The 15,279-nt window shown below is 39.7% G+C and overlaps 1 protein-coding gene and 1 pseudogene across 3 annotated transcripts in view; both read right to left on the bottom strand.

Annotated features, from left to right (window-relative positions):
- PAK2 (p21 (RAC1) activated kinase 2) overlaps positions 1 to 15,279 on the bottom strand; it is a 102,518-nt gene that overhangs the window by 15,267 nt on the left and 71,972 nt on the right. For both annotated transcript variants that reach the window (XM_079766521.1, XM_079766522.1), the window contains exons 7-12: positions 14,562 to 14,694; positions 12,865 to 12,928; positions 10,412 to 10,460; positions 9,803 to 9,915; positions 7,430 to 7,547; positions 3,731 to 3,830 (exon numbers count right to left, since the gene is read on the bottom strand). In XM_079766521.1, the coding sequence (XP_079622647.1) occupies positions 3,731 to 3,830; positions 7,430 to 7,547; positions 9,803 to 9,915; positions 10,412 to 10,460; positions 12,865 to 12,928; positions 14,562 to 14,694 (577 nt within the window). The remainder of the gene's footprint in view (positions 1 to 3,730; positions 3,831 to 7,429; positions 7,548 to 9,802; positions 9,916 to 10,411; positions 10,461 to 12,864; positions 12,929 to 14,561; positions 14,695 to 15,279) is intronic.
- On the bottom strand, positions 7,563 to 8,570 carry LOC307096854 (large ribosomal subunit protein eL18-like; annotated as a pseudogene). Its single transcript has one exon. The product of its transcript is annotated as a large ribosomal subunit protein eL18-like (transcript).

Genomic DNA, 15,279 nt, shown 5'->3' on the forward strand with positions numbered 1-15,279 from the left:
TGGGAATAAATGGTGATGGAAAGAGACTTGACTTGGGATGGTAACAAACAATACAATGTACAGATGATGTATTATAGAATTGTACCCCTGAAACCTATATAATTTTATTAAGCAATGTCACTCCAATAAATTCAATGAAAAAGTTAATTCTACCCTAAAGATTTTAATAAAGTTGAAGTTAATTCTACCCTTAAGATTTTAATAAAGTTGAATAAAGTCAAGAAGAAAAAGTCACCAAACAGGCAAAAGTCAGGAAATGGTAACTACTTTTGATGAAAATAAACAGAAGCTATTAACTACACGGTTGATAGCAGAGTCTAGAAAAAGAGCATCTTTAACTATAACTGTACCTACAATGTGCTCATCAGCAATACTCCAGCCTCCTTATCTATACTAATAAAAGGGTAATAGCTAATTAGACCGGGTAAACCGGACGTCTTCTGGACAAAGCCATGGTGTCGGGGCTGAGGCAGAGGCGGCTAGGGGTGATCAGGCCAGCAGGGGAGAGCAGTTAGGGAGATCAGGCCGGCAGGGGAGAGCCGTTAGGGGGATCAGGTCGGCAGGAAGAGCAGTTAGGGGGATCAGGCAGGCAGGGGAGCAGTTAGGGGCATCAGGCAGGCAGGCAGACGGGTTAAGGGCTATCAGGCAGGCAGGTGAGTGGTTAGGAGCCAGAGGTCCGGATTGCTGCAGGATCAGGCCTAAACCGGCAGTCAGACATCCCCTGAGGGGTCCCAGGTTGGAGAGGGTGCAGGCCAGGCTGAGGACCCCTCTCCCTGCCTGGGCCTCTAGTCCTACCTAATAATAGACAAATATGCAAATTGACTGTACCTTCGCCATGCCCACGATTAGCCAGGCGGTGCGGGGGGGCGGGACTCGGGGTGGCTGGGGTGGCCCATTGGGCCGGCAGGTCGCTGAGCTCGCGTTGCCAGCGGCGGCGCCGTGGCTGTGCTGCGGCACAGAAGGGGCCTCTGGGGCAGCGAGCTCACATCCCGCAGCAGACCATCAAAAGTGGGGGAGCTGGGTGCCTGTCCACTCCGGCACCAGGCCTGGTGTGCCGGAGGCTTCTGAAAGGCCTGGTGCACCAGCGGACAGGCACCCAGCTCCCCGCAATCGAAAGCGAAAGTGTGTAGGGGACCCTACACGTGCATGATTTAATCATGCACTGGGCCTCTAGTCTATATATATAAAAGCCAAGCGATCATTACAGTGGAATGACTAGAACAACTGGTCGCTATGATGCGCACTGACCACCAGGGGGCAGATGCTCAATGCAGGAGCTGCCCCCTGGTGGTCAATGCGCTCCCACAGGGGGAGCACCGCTCAGTCAGAAGCTGGGCTCACGGCTGGCGAGTGCAGCAGCAGTGGCAGGAGCCTCTCCCGCCTCCTAGGAAGCACTAAGGAGCAGCGAGCCGAGTGGTAAGGAGCAGTGAGCAGGTGGGCGGTAAGGAGCGAGGGGTCCAGAACTGCGAGAGGGTGCAGGCCGGGCTGAGGGACCACACCTCACCCCCCGCAAGTGCACAAATTTTGTGCACCAGGCCTCTAGTTTTATAATAAAAAAGGAGCAGAATGCCTAGTTTACTGGCAAAGTCAGGATGAGAATCTAGAATTTTTTCCTCCCTCCCATTCTGTTCCATATGTAACTACTGTTAATGTTTATGTTTGCAATCTTTACTTTTATCCTCCTCTAAAAAAATATTTCCAGGGCTTTTATATTTGTTTATTCTTTATTTTAAAACACTACTATAGTTGAATATAAATGTAAGTGAACTTAGACTTTTTGTTACGCATTTATATACATACAAATATCTATGAACCACTTGATTCATTCTAGCTAATTAAAATATTCTGTAAACTTTTAAAAAACTATTTTTAGAGATCTTTCCATATTAATACATTGAACTACCTCATTATTATAACTATACAATACTAAAGAATATACACAAACAAGACAAAAGAATATAAAAATTTCAAAACATTTAACCATTCCTGTACTGCTAGACATTTAACATATTTTGGTTTTTCCTTACAATGCTGCAGAGAACTTCTTGTAATTGTGTATATGTTTAGTAATTCTATAGGAGTGAATCCTGAAAGAACAATTGTTAGGTCAAATCATACTATCTATAGCTAAAATGAGAGCTTATTAAAAAAAAGATATAAAAACAAAACAAAACAAAAAAACAGATATTGTTCCCAGTACCTTATAAGAATTAACATATCTGATCCTCATGATAACTCTATTAGACAGGTACATTACTATTATACTCATTTTACAAATGGGGAAAGAGACACATGTATTTTTAGATAACTTATCCAAGATTATTCATCTAGTAAGCAGAAGAGCTAGGATTAAATATCCAAAAAAGTCCAATTCAGTTTACGTATGTATTCACTAAAAATGCATGAAACTGTCAATTTTTAACTTGCCCACTAAGATTAAGGTTAGTAATTTTATATTTTGACCATCTGATAGAACCTAGACCCCTTTTCTTGTGGTTGAATAATTTTTGAAGGATGTCTCATAGGGAGATGTTGAAAAAGCAGTGAAACTCGAACAGAACAGAAGAAAAAGTTTTTGGTTTCTTCATCCAAGAAATGCCTTGAGTTTTGCATAGTTGGAGAAACCTCAGTAAAAGTTCTTTTTTATTAAAAAAAAAAAAAAAAAGTTCTTAAATCCTAGAGAGGGCATGGTTGGAAGTGAGACATTATAACTAGCAGAGGAAAAAGAACCTATGATTATTTCCCCCCATGACTCTACTATGCCTGATACAGAAGATATATATGAAAAGAGGGTTATAAGAGTTTTTTTCCCTTATCATTTCCAAGGTCAGGGTCACATAGGCCTTCGAATGATTAGGCCACATTGCCAAGTCCAATGCAAATTGAACAGCATGACCTAGAAGATAGCAGAGCCCAGCCGATGTGGCTTAGGGGTTGAGCATCAACCTAAGAGCCAGGAGGTCACAGTTGGATCCCCGTCAGGGCACATGCCTGGGTTGAAGGCTGGATTACCAGTAGGGGGCGAGCAGGAGGCAGCCAATCAATGATTCTCTCTCATCGCTGATGTTCTATCTCTCTTTCCCTCTCTTCCTCTCTGAATTAAAAATATATATATATATATATTGCAGAAACAAATTCAAGTTCATCTTTGGAAGATAGCACCAACATTATGACAGTACTAGGTACTGTTCCTTAGTGTTTTAATCTCCAGAAGAATTCTTTGAGATAGATATTATTATTTTCCATATTATATAAATGAGAAAAACACAAAGAGATTAAGTAACTCACCTAAAATTATTCAGCAAGTATAGCAGCTCTGCTATTTAAACACAGGCTGTCCTGTTGAGAGTCCATATTCTTTACCACTATTCTCACCTCCCTCTCCATATATTAAGTCATACAATATATTTTTTAAAATATATTTTATTGATTTTTTACAGAGAGGAAGGGAGAGGGATAGAGAGTTAGAAACATCAATGAGAGAGAAACATCAATCAGCTGCCTCCTGCACACCCCCTACTGGGGATGTGCCCGCAACCAAGGTACATGCCATTGACCGGAATCGAACCTGGGACCTTTCAGTCCACAGGCCGACGCTCTATCCACTGAGCCAAACCGGTTTTGGCATTAAGTCATACAATATTAATAGCATAAGAGGTTTTTACTTAAATAAAAGGCAAAAAATTATAATAAATAACAAATAAATGTTATTTGTTCATTTGTTACTCACTAAGTTTAACTGATCCTTCCATCCCCAAAAGCACGTTGTCACTTTTTATGTCTCTATGGATCACTTGATTAGCATGTAAAAACTCCAATGCCTGTAAACACTGAACAGAAGAACAAAAGCAATTAATAAAACAGTCTCTGAAAAGCCTAAGGGAGGTTTACATACAGTACTTATGGCCAGGGCATCGCTTCTAGTATCCAGCAGAAGACACTGCAATACTTATATTTATAAAGAAAAAACATCCTTTCATGTGCAAAATTATAAAAATAAGACAATTAATTAGAACCCTTATCTCCCACCTGCTGGTCTAACCCAGAAACAATTATTAAATGATGTCTTATCTAGTCCTAACATTCTGTGTTCAATATTTTCATTTATAAAATGACTAGAGACCCAGTGCACGAATTCATGCACAGGTGGGGTCCAGCTGGATTGGGCTGGGCCTGTCGGGAGGAAGAGATCAGGGCCGGGCAACTGGGGGAAGGGACTGCAGGTGATTGGCCGGCGGGTCCTGCCCCCAATTGGGGTTGGGGGCCCATTGGGGGTGGGGCCGGCCATGGGGAGGGTCTGTGGGCCGGCCAGCCCTGCCTCACAAATGGGGTGGGGGGGTGCCAATGGGGGGGGCCAGTGGCCTGGGGGAGGGGCCATGGTTGGTTGACTGGCCTGTCCTGCCCCTGATTGGGGTGGGGGAGCCAATCTGGGGTGGGGCTAGGCAGGGAGAGGGGCTGCAGGAGATTGGCCGGCCAGCCCAACCCCCTGTTGGGTTGGGGGTGCGATCAGGGGTGGGGCAGCCAGGGGAAGGGGCTGTAGGAGGTTGGCCACTCCACCCCCTATTGGGGTAGGGGGGGTGCAATGAGGGGCAGCTGGCCGGGGGGAAGGACTGCAGGCCTATCGTGCTGGGGCAGGCTGATCGGGGGCGGGGCTGGCCGGGGGGAAGGGAGGGTTGTTTGGCCGGCAGCCTGCTCTTGATCGGGGTGGGAGAGACAGATGGGGGGGGGGGGGGAGCTGGCAGGGGGGAAGGGCTGCAAGGTTGACCAGCTGATCCCACCCCCTGATCGGACTGGTTCGCTGGTCACAGTGGGCATTATAGCGACTGGTCGTTAGGGTAGTTATGGCCATTACGGTTGCTGGCTTTTTATATATATGTAGATAGGTGAGTCTATATAATTTCTAGGCCTTTTCAGGTTTAAGTGCTTAAAGGTATATAGCACCTGCCAACATGCACAAGGCTCTTTAGAAATCACTTCAATAGTAAAGGATAAAATTGTGATTATTCCCACATGAATCTCAGATACTCAAGTCTAATCAATGTGCCATGAAAAGTGGGTAAGATTATGGCCGGTATGGTTCCATTTAGCTGTTCATCAATGTGATGTAAGATGTTTTCTTCATTTCTTCTATGGTGAATTTTACATAAAGCTAATATCCACAACCTAGACACCAATGATAAAAGAATAACTTTCTTCTTTTGCTAATGTTTCAGAAAGCAGAATGAGTCCAAAGCAATGAAAAATTTCTCCCTGCTTCCTTAAATACAAGAATGAGATTAGAGTCCAGTCAATGTGGCCTAGTAGGTTGAGCATCATCCTATGCACCAGGAAGTCACCTGTTCAATTCCCTGTCAGGGCATATGCCCAGATTACAGGCTCAATCCCCAGTAGAGGGTGTGCAGGAAGCAGCCGATAAATGATTCTCTCTCATTATTGATGCTTCTATCTCTCCCGCCCTCTCCCTTACTTTTTGAAATCAATAAAAATATATTTTAAAATAAATAAATAAATAAAAATTTTAATTGATTTTTAGGGGGGAGAGAGAGAGAGAGAGAGAGAGAGAGAGAGAGAGAGAGAGAGAGAGAAACATAGATGTAAGAGAGAGAGAAACATCAATCAGTTGCCTCCCACAGGTGCCCCGACCAGGGATCAAACCCATAACCTAGGAATGTGCCCTGGCCAGAAATTGAACCCGCAACTTTTCAGTGTATGGGACGACACTCTAACCAACTGAACTACACCAGTCAGGGTGAAAATCTTGTATTATTCATTCAAGGAAAAAATAGATAAACTATGTGTATTATTACACTACATTTACCAAGCATTTAAGCAGACTCCTGAAAAGAACAAATTCCCAGAAAAATACTTGCACAAATAGGAATAAATTTGTCACAATTAAAGGAACTCCTAAAATAATTTTATATCAATTATGAAAAACTATTAGAAAAACAAATTAAGTATAAATTCTTGTTAAGTTTTTATCAGCTTTTAAATAACTAACATTTTTTGGTTAAGAGATATGCTATTAAACTATCATACTCACTAAAAAATTCTTCCTTCCTTCCCCACTCAAACAACCAAAGAAGCTACCCCCCTTTACATGGAGAACAATTAAAAATTTCAAAGAAGCCCTAGCTGGTGTGGTTCAATTGTTTGGAGTGCGGGTTTGATTCCTGGTCAGGGCACATACCTAGGTTGTGGGTGTGATCCCCAGTTGGGGTGTACATAGGTTGGGATACGCATACATCAGGCAACCTATCAATGTTTCTCTGGCACATCTATGTTTTCTCTCTCTCTCTCTCTCTCTCTCTCTCTCTCTCTCTCTCTCTCTCTCTCTCCCCCTCCCTCCCTTCCCCTCTCTCTAAATAATCAATAAAATATATCTTTGGGTGAGCATTAAAAAAACCCTTAAAAACACAAGTCTTAAGAACTTTTACGATTTTATCCACTGAAATAATGATTCCTATGATATTCAAAAGTAGTATCAGTTTCAGTGACAATAAGCAAATCATTAACCTAAGTCTCATCTGTAGGAAAAGTTAGCTGGAAGAAGGAAGGCTCCTGTTTTGACTTAACTTAGACAATTTGGCAGAACTTATGATTTAAAATCAGAGAGTATGTCTAGTAATCTATAATAATAAAAGCATAATATGCTAATTAGACCGGACAAAGCTGGGGCTGCGAGGGAAGCCCGGTCCCGGGTGCCTGCGGGCGGCAGGAGGAAAGCCGGTGCTGGCAGCCGGGGGAAGGAAGGCCTACTCTTGCAGGAAGATTCGTGCATTAGGCCTCTAGTTCATAATAAATATCAAGAAACAATTAGTTTCTTTACTTACAGTAAGATTAATAAAGCCAGAAGCAGATGTATTAACACTTAAGGTGAACATATGTCCTGCTTTTCCCGAAGGAGGGTTTGTTTCCTCTGTTGAATGGTGTATTTTTTTTTAATTGGTTTTTATAAAGAGAAAGAGAGAAACATTGATTTGAGAGAGAACTATCAACAGCCCACCTCCCATACATACCCGGACTGGGGATCAAACCCGAAACATGGGTATGTGCCCTGACCATGAATGGAATCTGCCACCATATAGTGCATGGGATGCTCCAACCAACTGAGCCACACTTGGCCAGGGTGAATGGTGTATTTTTAATGGCTTCCCCTTTCACTCTCAAAAGCATCCTGTTTAGATGATGAATTATAATGACCCCACTGAAATTCACCTGTGAGTTTCGCTCTTCAAAGGTCCATGCTTCATTGCAGAATTATCTTACACATGAAGGAAAGGGCTGAAACTCTCAAGTAGGATGAAATGGTATGGAAAAAACATGCAGAGAATGTGTACAGAGAAAGGATTACACTCAAAACTTTCCCTTTTTTCATCTCCTGCTAACCGCATATCACCATAACTTACCGAAATGGGAGCAAACTCACCTCTCTGCACACAGCAGCAATCTGTGCCTCATCCATGCAGGTTTCTGTTACAACATCAGTAAGTGATCCCCCAGCAAGGTACTCCATCACTACAAACAATTCGTCTCCCACCAGGTAACTAAAAAAACACACACACAAAATACACTCACATTTTTATATTTTCTAAACACATGGTACTCTTGAATGTTGAAGAATTCAAAGTTTAGGCATCTTCATAACAAAACTAGAAAGCTGATAGCTTTGAGAGCTAGGAAGACAACTGGAAAGCTGCTATGGAACAGCACAGAAAAATAACTGAGGGTTATTATGATTTTCCTGAATCATATTAAAGTTTGACCACAATTGTAACTTGAGTGCATAGGTAGACTTATTCATCCTGTTTGACAGATGAACAGACAGAAGCTTGGAGAGGTTAAGTAACTCATTTAAGGTAACATAGCTAGTAAGTGACAAAACCAGAAACTGAAGCCATGTGTGAAGTGATTGCAAAGCTTATGGCTTTTCTTCCCCTGCCCCCCGCCCCTCCCAGCATCCCAAAATCTTTTTAATAACTAGTAGGATCTGGGTTAGTTTTTGTAGCTGGGACTGGACCATCAGCCTCTTGCGTGCTCAAACTTCCGGCCCTTGGATGGTACATAGGGTTTGGTGTGACTGGGAGGTTCCTGGCCAAATTCCTGTACATGCCTCAGTCCTTGCGAGGACCAGAAAGCAACATGGAGCCACAGCCCTTGGGGGAGCCCAGGGCCAGCTGCTTGAAGGTGTGGATCTAGCCCCTAGCCTTGAGGATGTGGCTCGGGGGACGGCTGTTCACACGAAGTGCATACAACCTTCAGGTTGGGCACCTCCTGGACACGTATGTCATCAGTTATAGTCCCTATAACCACAACAAAAAAATAATAACCACAGTGGTTTTGTCCTCTGGCCGGGAAGCTTCCTCTTCTGCATCATTCGGGAAAGGGACCCAGGTGGCCAGTTGGTGGACTCATGAACAACCTCTTCAGCACCATTTGGTTGAAGGTGGGGTTGGTTTGTCTCGCCAGAAACCTGTACAGCTTGATCAACAGGCTTGGGTAGATGTTCTGGCTCTTGGGCTCCTTACACCAAACCTTTGGTTTTTGTTGTGGCAGATGTCAACTCCCATGAGGGCACCTTCTGCTCCACCAGGTCCGGAAAGCTTTATGGCTTTTCTTAACCACCATTATACACCAACTTAAAATACTATGTTTAAATGTATATGGTAAGTTTATTTCTATGAACATGTTCCTCATTACTAGGGCTAAAGTCTAAAAATTCATTCAAAATAAATTTAAATGTGGAAATAAGAAAATCACCTATAATCCCCTATTTCCAATATAATCTCTACTATAATTTCCATTACTTTTCTATTACTCTTCTTACATTCACATATATGTAACTGCTTTTAAAAAACACACAATAGCTGTGCCCTGACTGGCTATTGCTCAATGGTTAGAGCGACAGCCTACTTGTGGGTTCGGGTCCCAGTCAAGGGCACGTACCTGGGTTGCAGGTTCAATCCCTGGCCCTGGATGGGGCATGTGTGGGAGGCAACCAATAGATATGTCTCTCTCACATCAATGTTTCTCTCTCTTTTTCTCCCTTTCCCTCTCTCCCCTACCCTCCCTTCCACTTTCTCTAAAAAGCAATGGAAAAAATATTCTCAGGTGAGGATTAACAACAAAAAAATAGTAATAAAATAAAAAAATGCACAATATTTTTAAGATATGTTTTTTAAACATCAATTCCTAAATTAAATGAGGTTGTGTGTTTTTTTTTGTAAATATATTTTTATTGATTTTTTACAGAGAGGAAGGGAGAGGGATAGAGAGTTAGAAACATCGGTGAGAGAGAAACATCGATCAGCTGCCTCTTGCACACCCCCTACTGGGGATGTGCCCGCAACCAAGGTACATGCCCTTGACCGGAATCGAACCTAGGACCTTTCAGTCCGCAGGCCGACACTCTATCCACTGAGCCAAACCGGTTTCGGCTAAATGAGGTTTTGATAGACATACTATTTGCTCATGAAAGCATTTGAAATAAAAATTCAACTATGTGGCCTGTCACCTCTGTTGGTCAACATATGAATCACCTTCAGTTAATGTTTTTGCTTCTGAAGATTTATAACTAATATTAGCACCAGCAGCAATGTCTTTCATTTAACTGTCTTCTCTCATTTGCCAAGTGGTATCTATGTTAAGCTGCAAATGTGCTATTTTTACCTTCTCTTCCTTCAACCTTACTTTTCAGCATTGGCATTCTACTGAGGTCTAACTAAAGTGACTAACCCCCAAAACCATGAGACTTAAAATTTCCACATTTCTGTCCCAATGCTTAAGAAATATTCATATTTACCTGTCCAAGAAGTTAACTATGTTGGGATTCTTTAATTCTTTCATCACCAGAATCTCATTAATGATCAATTCCTTCTTTGGCTGTTTCTGTAAATTAATCTGTTTGATAGCAACCTATAATGGCAATAGAATTTTTAAAAAATTAGAAAAGTTTCCTAATTCTCTTACAAAATTACAAATACCAATCAGTTAATAATTTAATTTATTGTATACTAGTATATTATATAATGAAATTATAATTAGTTATTATAATTATAATTTATAATTAGGTAGTACTTTCATTTCCACACTGCCTATGCACAAAGCTTTGTAATACATAGAGCCCAGATATTTTTAGATTTCTCTTAAAGCTGATTAACCAACCCAAGGTCAGCTCATTCCAAGCTGGGAAAGTAATTTTTTAAATATTTGTTTATTTATGAAACAATGCATTAATTCCCCCCCCCATAATAAAGTGCTATAAAATTACATAGAAAATAAAATATGTGGAATAATTCTTTCAACATATCCAACTGTAAAAGGTATTTTTATTGATTATTCACAGGTTCATCCAATTTCCTCCTGTACTAAAACCGAATGGTAACACCCAGAACAATGAAAAAGTCGCTACCTCTTGTCCCAGTGCCACATCAGTAGCTGTGAAAACTGTACCAGAAGCCCTAGGAGGAAAAACACACAACCAGATTTAAGGTTTCTAAATCACTAGCATTTATAACATCCAAAGACTTTATACTTAGAAGTGAAAAAGGATTAAACATTTAAGACTTAACATCTTTAACAAGAGTAAAAATAAAATAAAAATAAAGTAAAACAAAAGTAAAAATAAAAAGGGGGAAAAATAAGAAAAAGAGTGGCAATCCCTGTGGCCAAAACTTAGGTTAGAAATTTGTCACAAATTTCATATCTACAAAAATGAAGAAAAAAGATGAAGAAAAAAAAAAAAAAGCGAAATGTACCCATGGATCTACTTCCCTAATTAAAAAACTAAGAACTAGCCCGCCTGTTTGGCTCAGTGGCTGAGCATCGACCTATGAACCAGGAGGTCAGGGTTCGATTCCGGGTAAGGGTATATGCCCTTATATAGGTTGTGAGCTCGACCCTCAGTAGGGGGTGTGCAGGAGGCAGCCAATCAATGATTTTTTCTCATCACTGATGTTTCTATCTCTTTCTCTTCCCCCCACTCCCTCTCTGAAATTAATAAAAATATATTTAAACAACAACAAAGAACTACAAATAAATCTGAAGGTTTTTGTGTGCCCTTTCCAAAGGCATCCTCTTTCCTCCCCAAAGTAATCTGCATTTGTGTTCATTTTGTATTTGATGTATGTCAGTTCCAATGCATTTCTCTATACTTTATCTACAAAGATCATAGATATGTATCTCTACAGAATATATGTAGTTTTTTAAAATTAAAATTGATTTTAGAAAGAGAGGAAGGAAAAGGGGGGGGGGAATGGAGAGAGAAAGAGAGAGAGAGAGAGGAAAGAGAAACATCAATCAGCTGCCTCCAGCATGCACCCCAAATGGGGACTGAACCTGAAACCTGGGCATGTGCCCTGATTAGGAATCGAACCAGCAACCCTTTTGTGCACAGGACAATGCTCAACCAAGCTACATGGGCCAAGATTAACATAATTTTTAAACTTCATAAAAATGATTTATGTATTTTTTCTGCAATTTTCTCTTATAATTCAACATTGAACTTGTGGTCATTGAAATAGATTTTATTCTTTCTTGTTCTCCCCCCCCCCTTTGCTTTTTGTTAGATATCATTCTTGTTCACTCATAATTATTATTATTACATATACTAGTGGCCTGATGCACAAATGAAGATTTGTGCAAAAATGGGCCTTCGTCCTTCGTTCCCCTGGCTGCCTGCACCACCTTCGCTCTGGCTGGAGCCGCCTTTCTGCCTTCCCATGCTGCCCAGAAGCCTGGAGCAGCTGGGGTAGTGTGAAACGCCTGCGTCCCGCCCCCTCCCCAGCCGCTCGGCACCTGTGTATGCAAATTAACCCACCACCTTTGTTGGGTTAATGTGCATACTCACTCCTGATTGGCTGGTGGGTGTCGCGAAGGTACAGTCAATTAGCATGTTACTCTTTTATTAGGTAGACAAGGTGGGGCAAAAGTAGGTTTACAGTTGTGAATATGCGAAACACAGTTCATTCTCGTATTATTATTTATTAATTATTGTTTTTTCCATACAAACAACTATAAACCTACGTTTGCTCCAACCTGTATCATTCCATATACTAGTATTACAATTTATCCACTATCATGCTTAAAATGTGATTCTTAATTTGTTATTAAACCAGTGCTGCAATTAAATTTAGTTTTTAAAAAGAAATTCATAAAGAAACTTTCAAAAATAACATAAGCTCTCTTTCTAAATTCACAGAACATTTTCCAGAGATTAATAACATTAAAAATTCCAGATGTTCATCTCTTCCCAAGCAACAGGAAAAGTGTTTAGTTAATATAGTTTAAAAATACAAATTACTGCACAAAATCAAATAATCAGTAGATTAAAAGATAGTCAATAGATGTAATTAAAATGGATGTTTTTATTGCCTATAATATTGTAGTAAATGTTTCTACAGTCTTTTAAATATATTTGATGGACAATTTTCCCACCCATCTAATCTCTTATTACCATTGGGAAATACCATTTAAGAAGAAACAATGTATACTTGTGCCCTAGCCAGGTAGCTCACTTGGTTAGAGCATCATCCTGATATGCCAAGGTTGAAGGTTCGATCTGGGTAGAGTACATACAAGAATCAACCAATAAATGCATAAATAAGTGGAACAACAAATTGATGTTTGCTTCTTTTTCCCTCTTCTCTCTCTCTAAAATCAATAAAAATAAAAAACAAAACAATGTACAGTTGTTGCTAAATAATACATTTTTTCATAGCATCTAAAAAGAAATACATATTTACACAAATCTAAGGACATCACTCAGAGAATATTATAAGTGCTCAATGTCAGCAAGCAAAAGAGATATCATGCTGTACATCTAATAAGTATTAAATATAGTGATAATCAGTCACAAATACTTACCCCTGCCCAATTTTTTCATATCTTGTATATTTTTTCTTAGGGTCACCTATGCTCACAATAGTTCCTATTTTAAATAAAAACAATAAAAAATTATAAGCTCAGTCAAGCATTTTTAGATTGTAAATTAATTCTGATATCATTATTCCTTTTAATAAACTCCACTGGTTTTAGAATAGTGGTTTTCAAACATTACATTAAATCTCAAAATACTGTGTTTCAACTAAAAATACTAAAAAAATTTAAATATATAAGTAATATCCAAATGAATCACCCTAATTGGCTTTTCTGACTAGACAACTATATCTTTGATCTTAAAATGTATTTAGAAAACTACTTATCAGTATAAAAACTACTCTAATATGAGCTAAGCACACATCTGTTTTAGGAAAGGTCACAAAGTTACAACTAAGAAAAAGGTTTTAGAACTAGGCTGTTGGACATAAAACTATAACTTATATTCTTATTACCAGTAAGTGAAAACATGAGAAAACCACATTAAATTTTCACTTGCTCGCTCAGTGGATAGAGTATGGGCTTGAGAACTGAAGGGTCCCAAGTTTGATTCTGGTAAAGGGCACATGCCCAAGTTGCAGGCTCGATCCCCAGTAGGGGATGTGCAGGAAGCAGCCGATCAATGATTCTTTTTCATCATTGATGTTTCTATATCTCTCTCTCCCCCTTCCTCTCTGAAATCAATAAAAACATATTTAAATTTTTTTTCACTTGCTCAAGGTGAAAGAAGACAGGAATATAGCAAGGAAACTCACATATAACCCACAAGTCTACAGCCACTATAATTATAGTATTTTTCCTTAATCCCTCCATGTAGGTGTTCATTATAACTATAGTTGCTGTAGACCTGCAAATCAGACATTATCATTACTCTCTCCCTGGCACTATGTAAATTATTTCCAATGCTTGATCCAGGCCAATGAGAGTTGATGGATGAAAAAAAAAATCCATTTTATGTTTACAAATATATCCATACAGGAAGGCCACTTTGTTCAGTTCTTATGGTCATTTTATATTCTCATACTGAGAAGCTATAGGTATGTATAAATATATACAAACTTCCTTTGATAAAGTTTCCAACTGTGAATCTTACATTTGGCCCTTTGGGAAAAAGTGTTGCTCTCAAAGGTACTAAACTATTAGAGAGAAGTTGCTCACTAGAAAACACATAATAATAAATAAGCAAAGAAGAATATTTTGGGGGCTTTTTCAGATTTTAATTGAAGTTGTTCCTGGAAGTCAACAATTTATTCTTTATGTCTTAAGCTAAAATATAGGGTATAAATTAAAGTCGATCTGGGCCAGCCCTCGATGGTTTGGCTCAGTGGATAGAACGTCAGCCTGCAGACTGAAAGGTCCTAGGTTCAATTCCGGTCAAGGGCATATACCTCAGTTGCAGATTCCCGGCCCTGTTAGGGGCTTGTGGGAGGCAACCAATCGATGTGTCTCTCTCACATCGCTGTTTCTTTCTGTCTTCTCTCTCTCCCTTCCACTCTTTCTAAAAATCAATGGGAAAATATCCTCAGGTGAGGATTTAAAAAAATAAATTAAATAAACAGCTATTTGGAGCGTTTAAAAATACATACATACATACATACATACATACATACATACATATCCATCTGGGCCAAATGTTTCAAGAGCTGTCAACAATTTCAGAATAATGTAAAATGTAGGAAACCTACTTAATTTCTCCATAATTTCTTCATCTGTCATTTTGGTCTTCTTTTTCTGTTTGTCAGAAGACTTGGCACCACCATCAACATTAGAATCACCAACTGGTGCAGGAATAGGGTCAATTACAGACCGTGTATAAATCTGCAAAGGGATAGTTAATTACTGAGACTTGAGGGAAAATGTTTTTATGTATTTTTACTGGCACACTATTCACTTTTTTTATTTTATCCAAAACTAAGTTGTCTCCAGTGTTCTAAAGAATGAGAATATTTTCAGATCTGTCTTTAAAAAACTTGTAGAAAAAAAAGACGACTTGTAACTAAGAATAAATGTGAAACCATTTTATTTCGTACATCATGTCTTTCTTTTAAATTTTTCTAGCAAAAGAGAAGATCCTTGAATGAAATTTAAATGTAACCAGATCTAAAATGATATGCTAGAGCCCTAGGCAGTTTGGCTCAGTGAATAGAGCATTGGCCAGTGGACTGAAGGGTCTGGGTTCGATTCTGGTCAAGGGCATGTACCTAGATTGCAGCTCAATCCCAGCCCTGGTCGGGGAATGTGTGGGAGGAAACTAATCAATGTGTCTCTCCCACATCCATCGATTCTTTCTCTGTCTCTCCCACTCCCTTCTGCTCTCTCAAAAAAAAAAAAAAAAAAAAAAAAAGGAAAAATATCTTCAGGTGAGAATTTGAGAATTAACAAAAAATAAAACAAAATGATATG

This window comes from Cnephaeus nilssonii (genome assembly GCF_951640355.1).
Source record: "Cnephaeus nilssonii genome assembly, chromosome: 3".
Lineage (NCBI taxonomy): Eukaryota > Metazoa > Chordata > Mammalia > Chiroptera > Vespertilionidae > Cnephaeus > Cnephaeus nilssonii.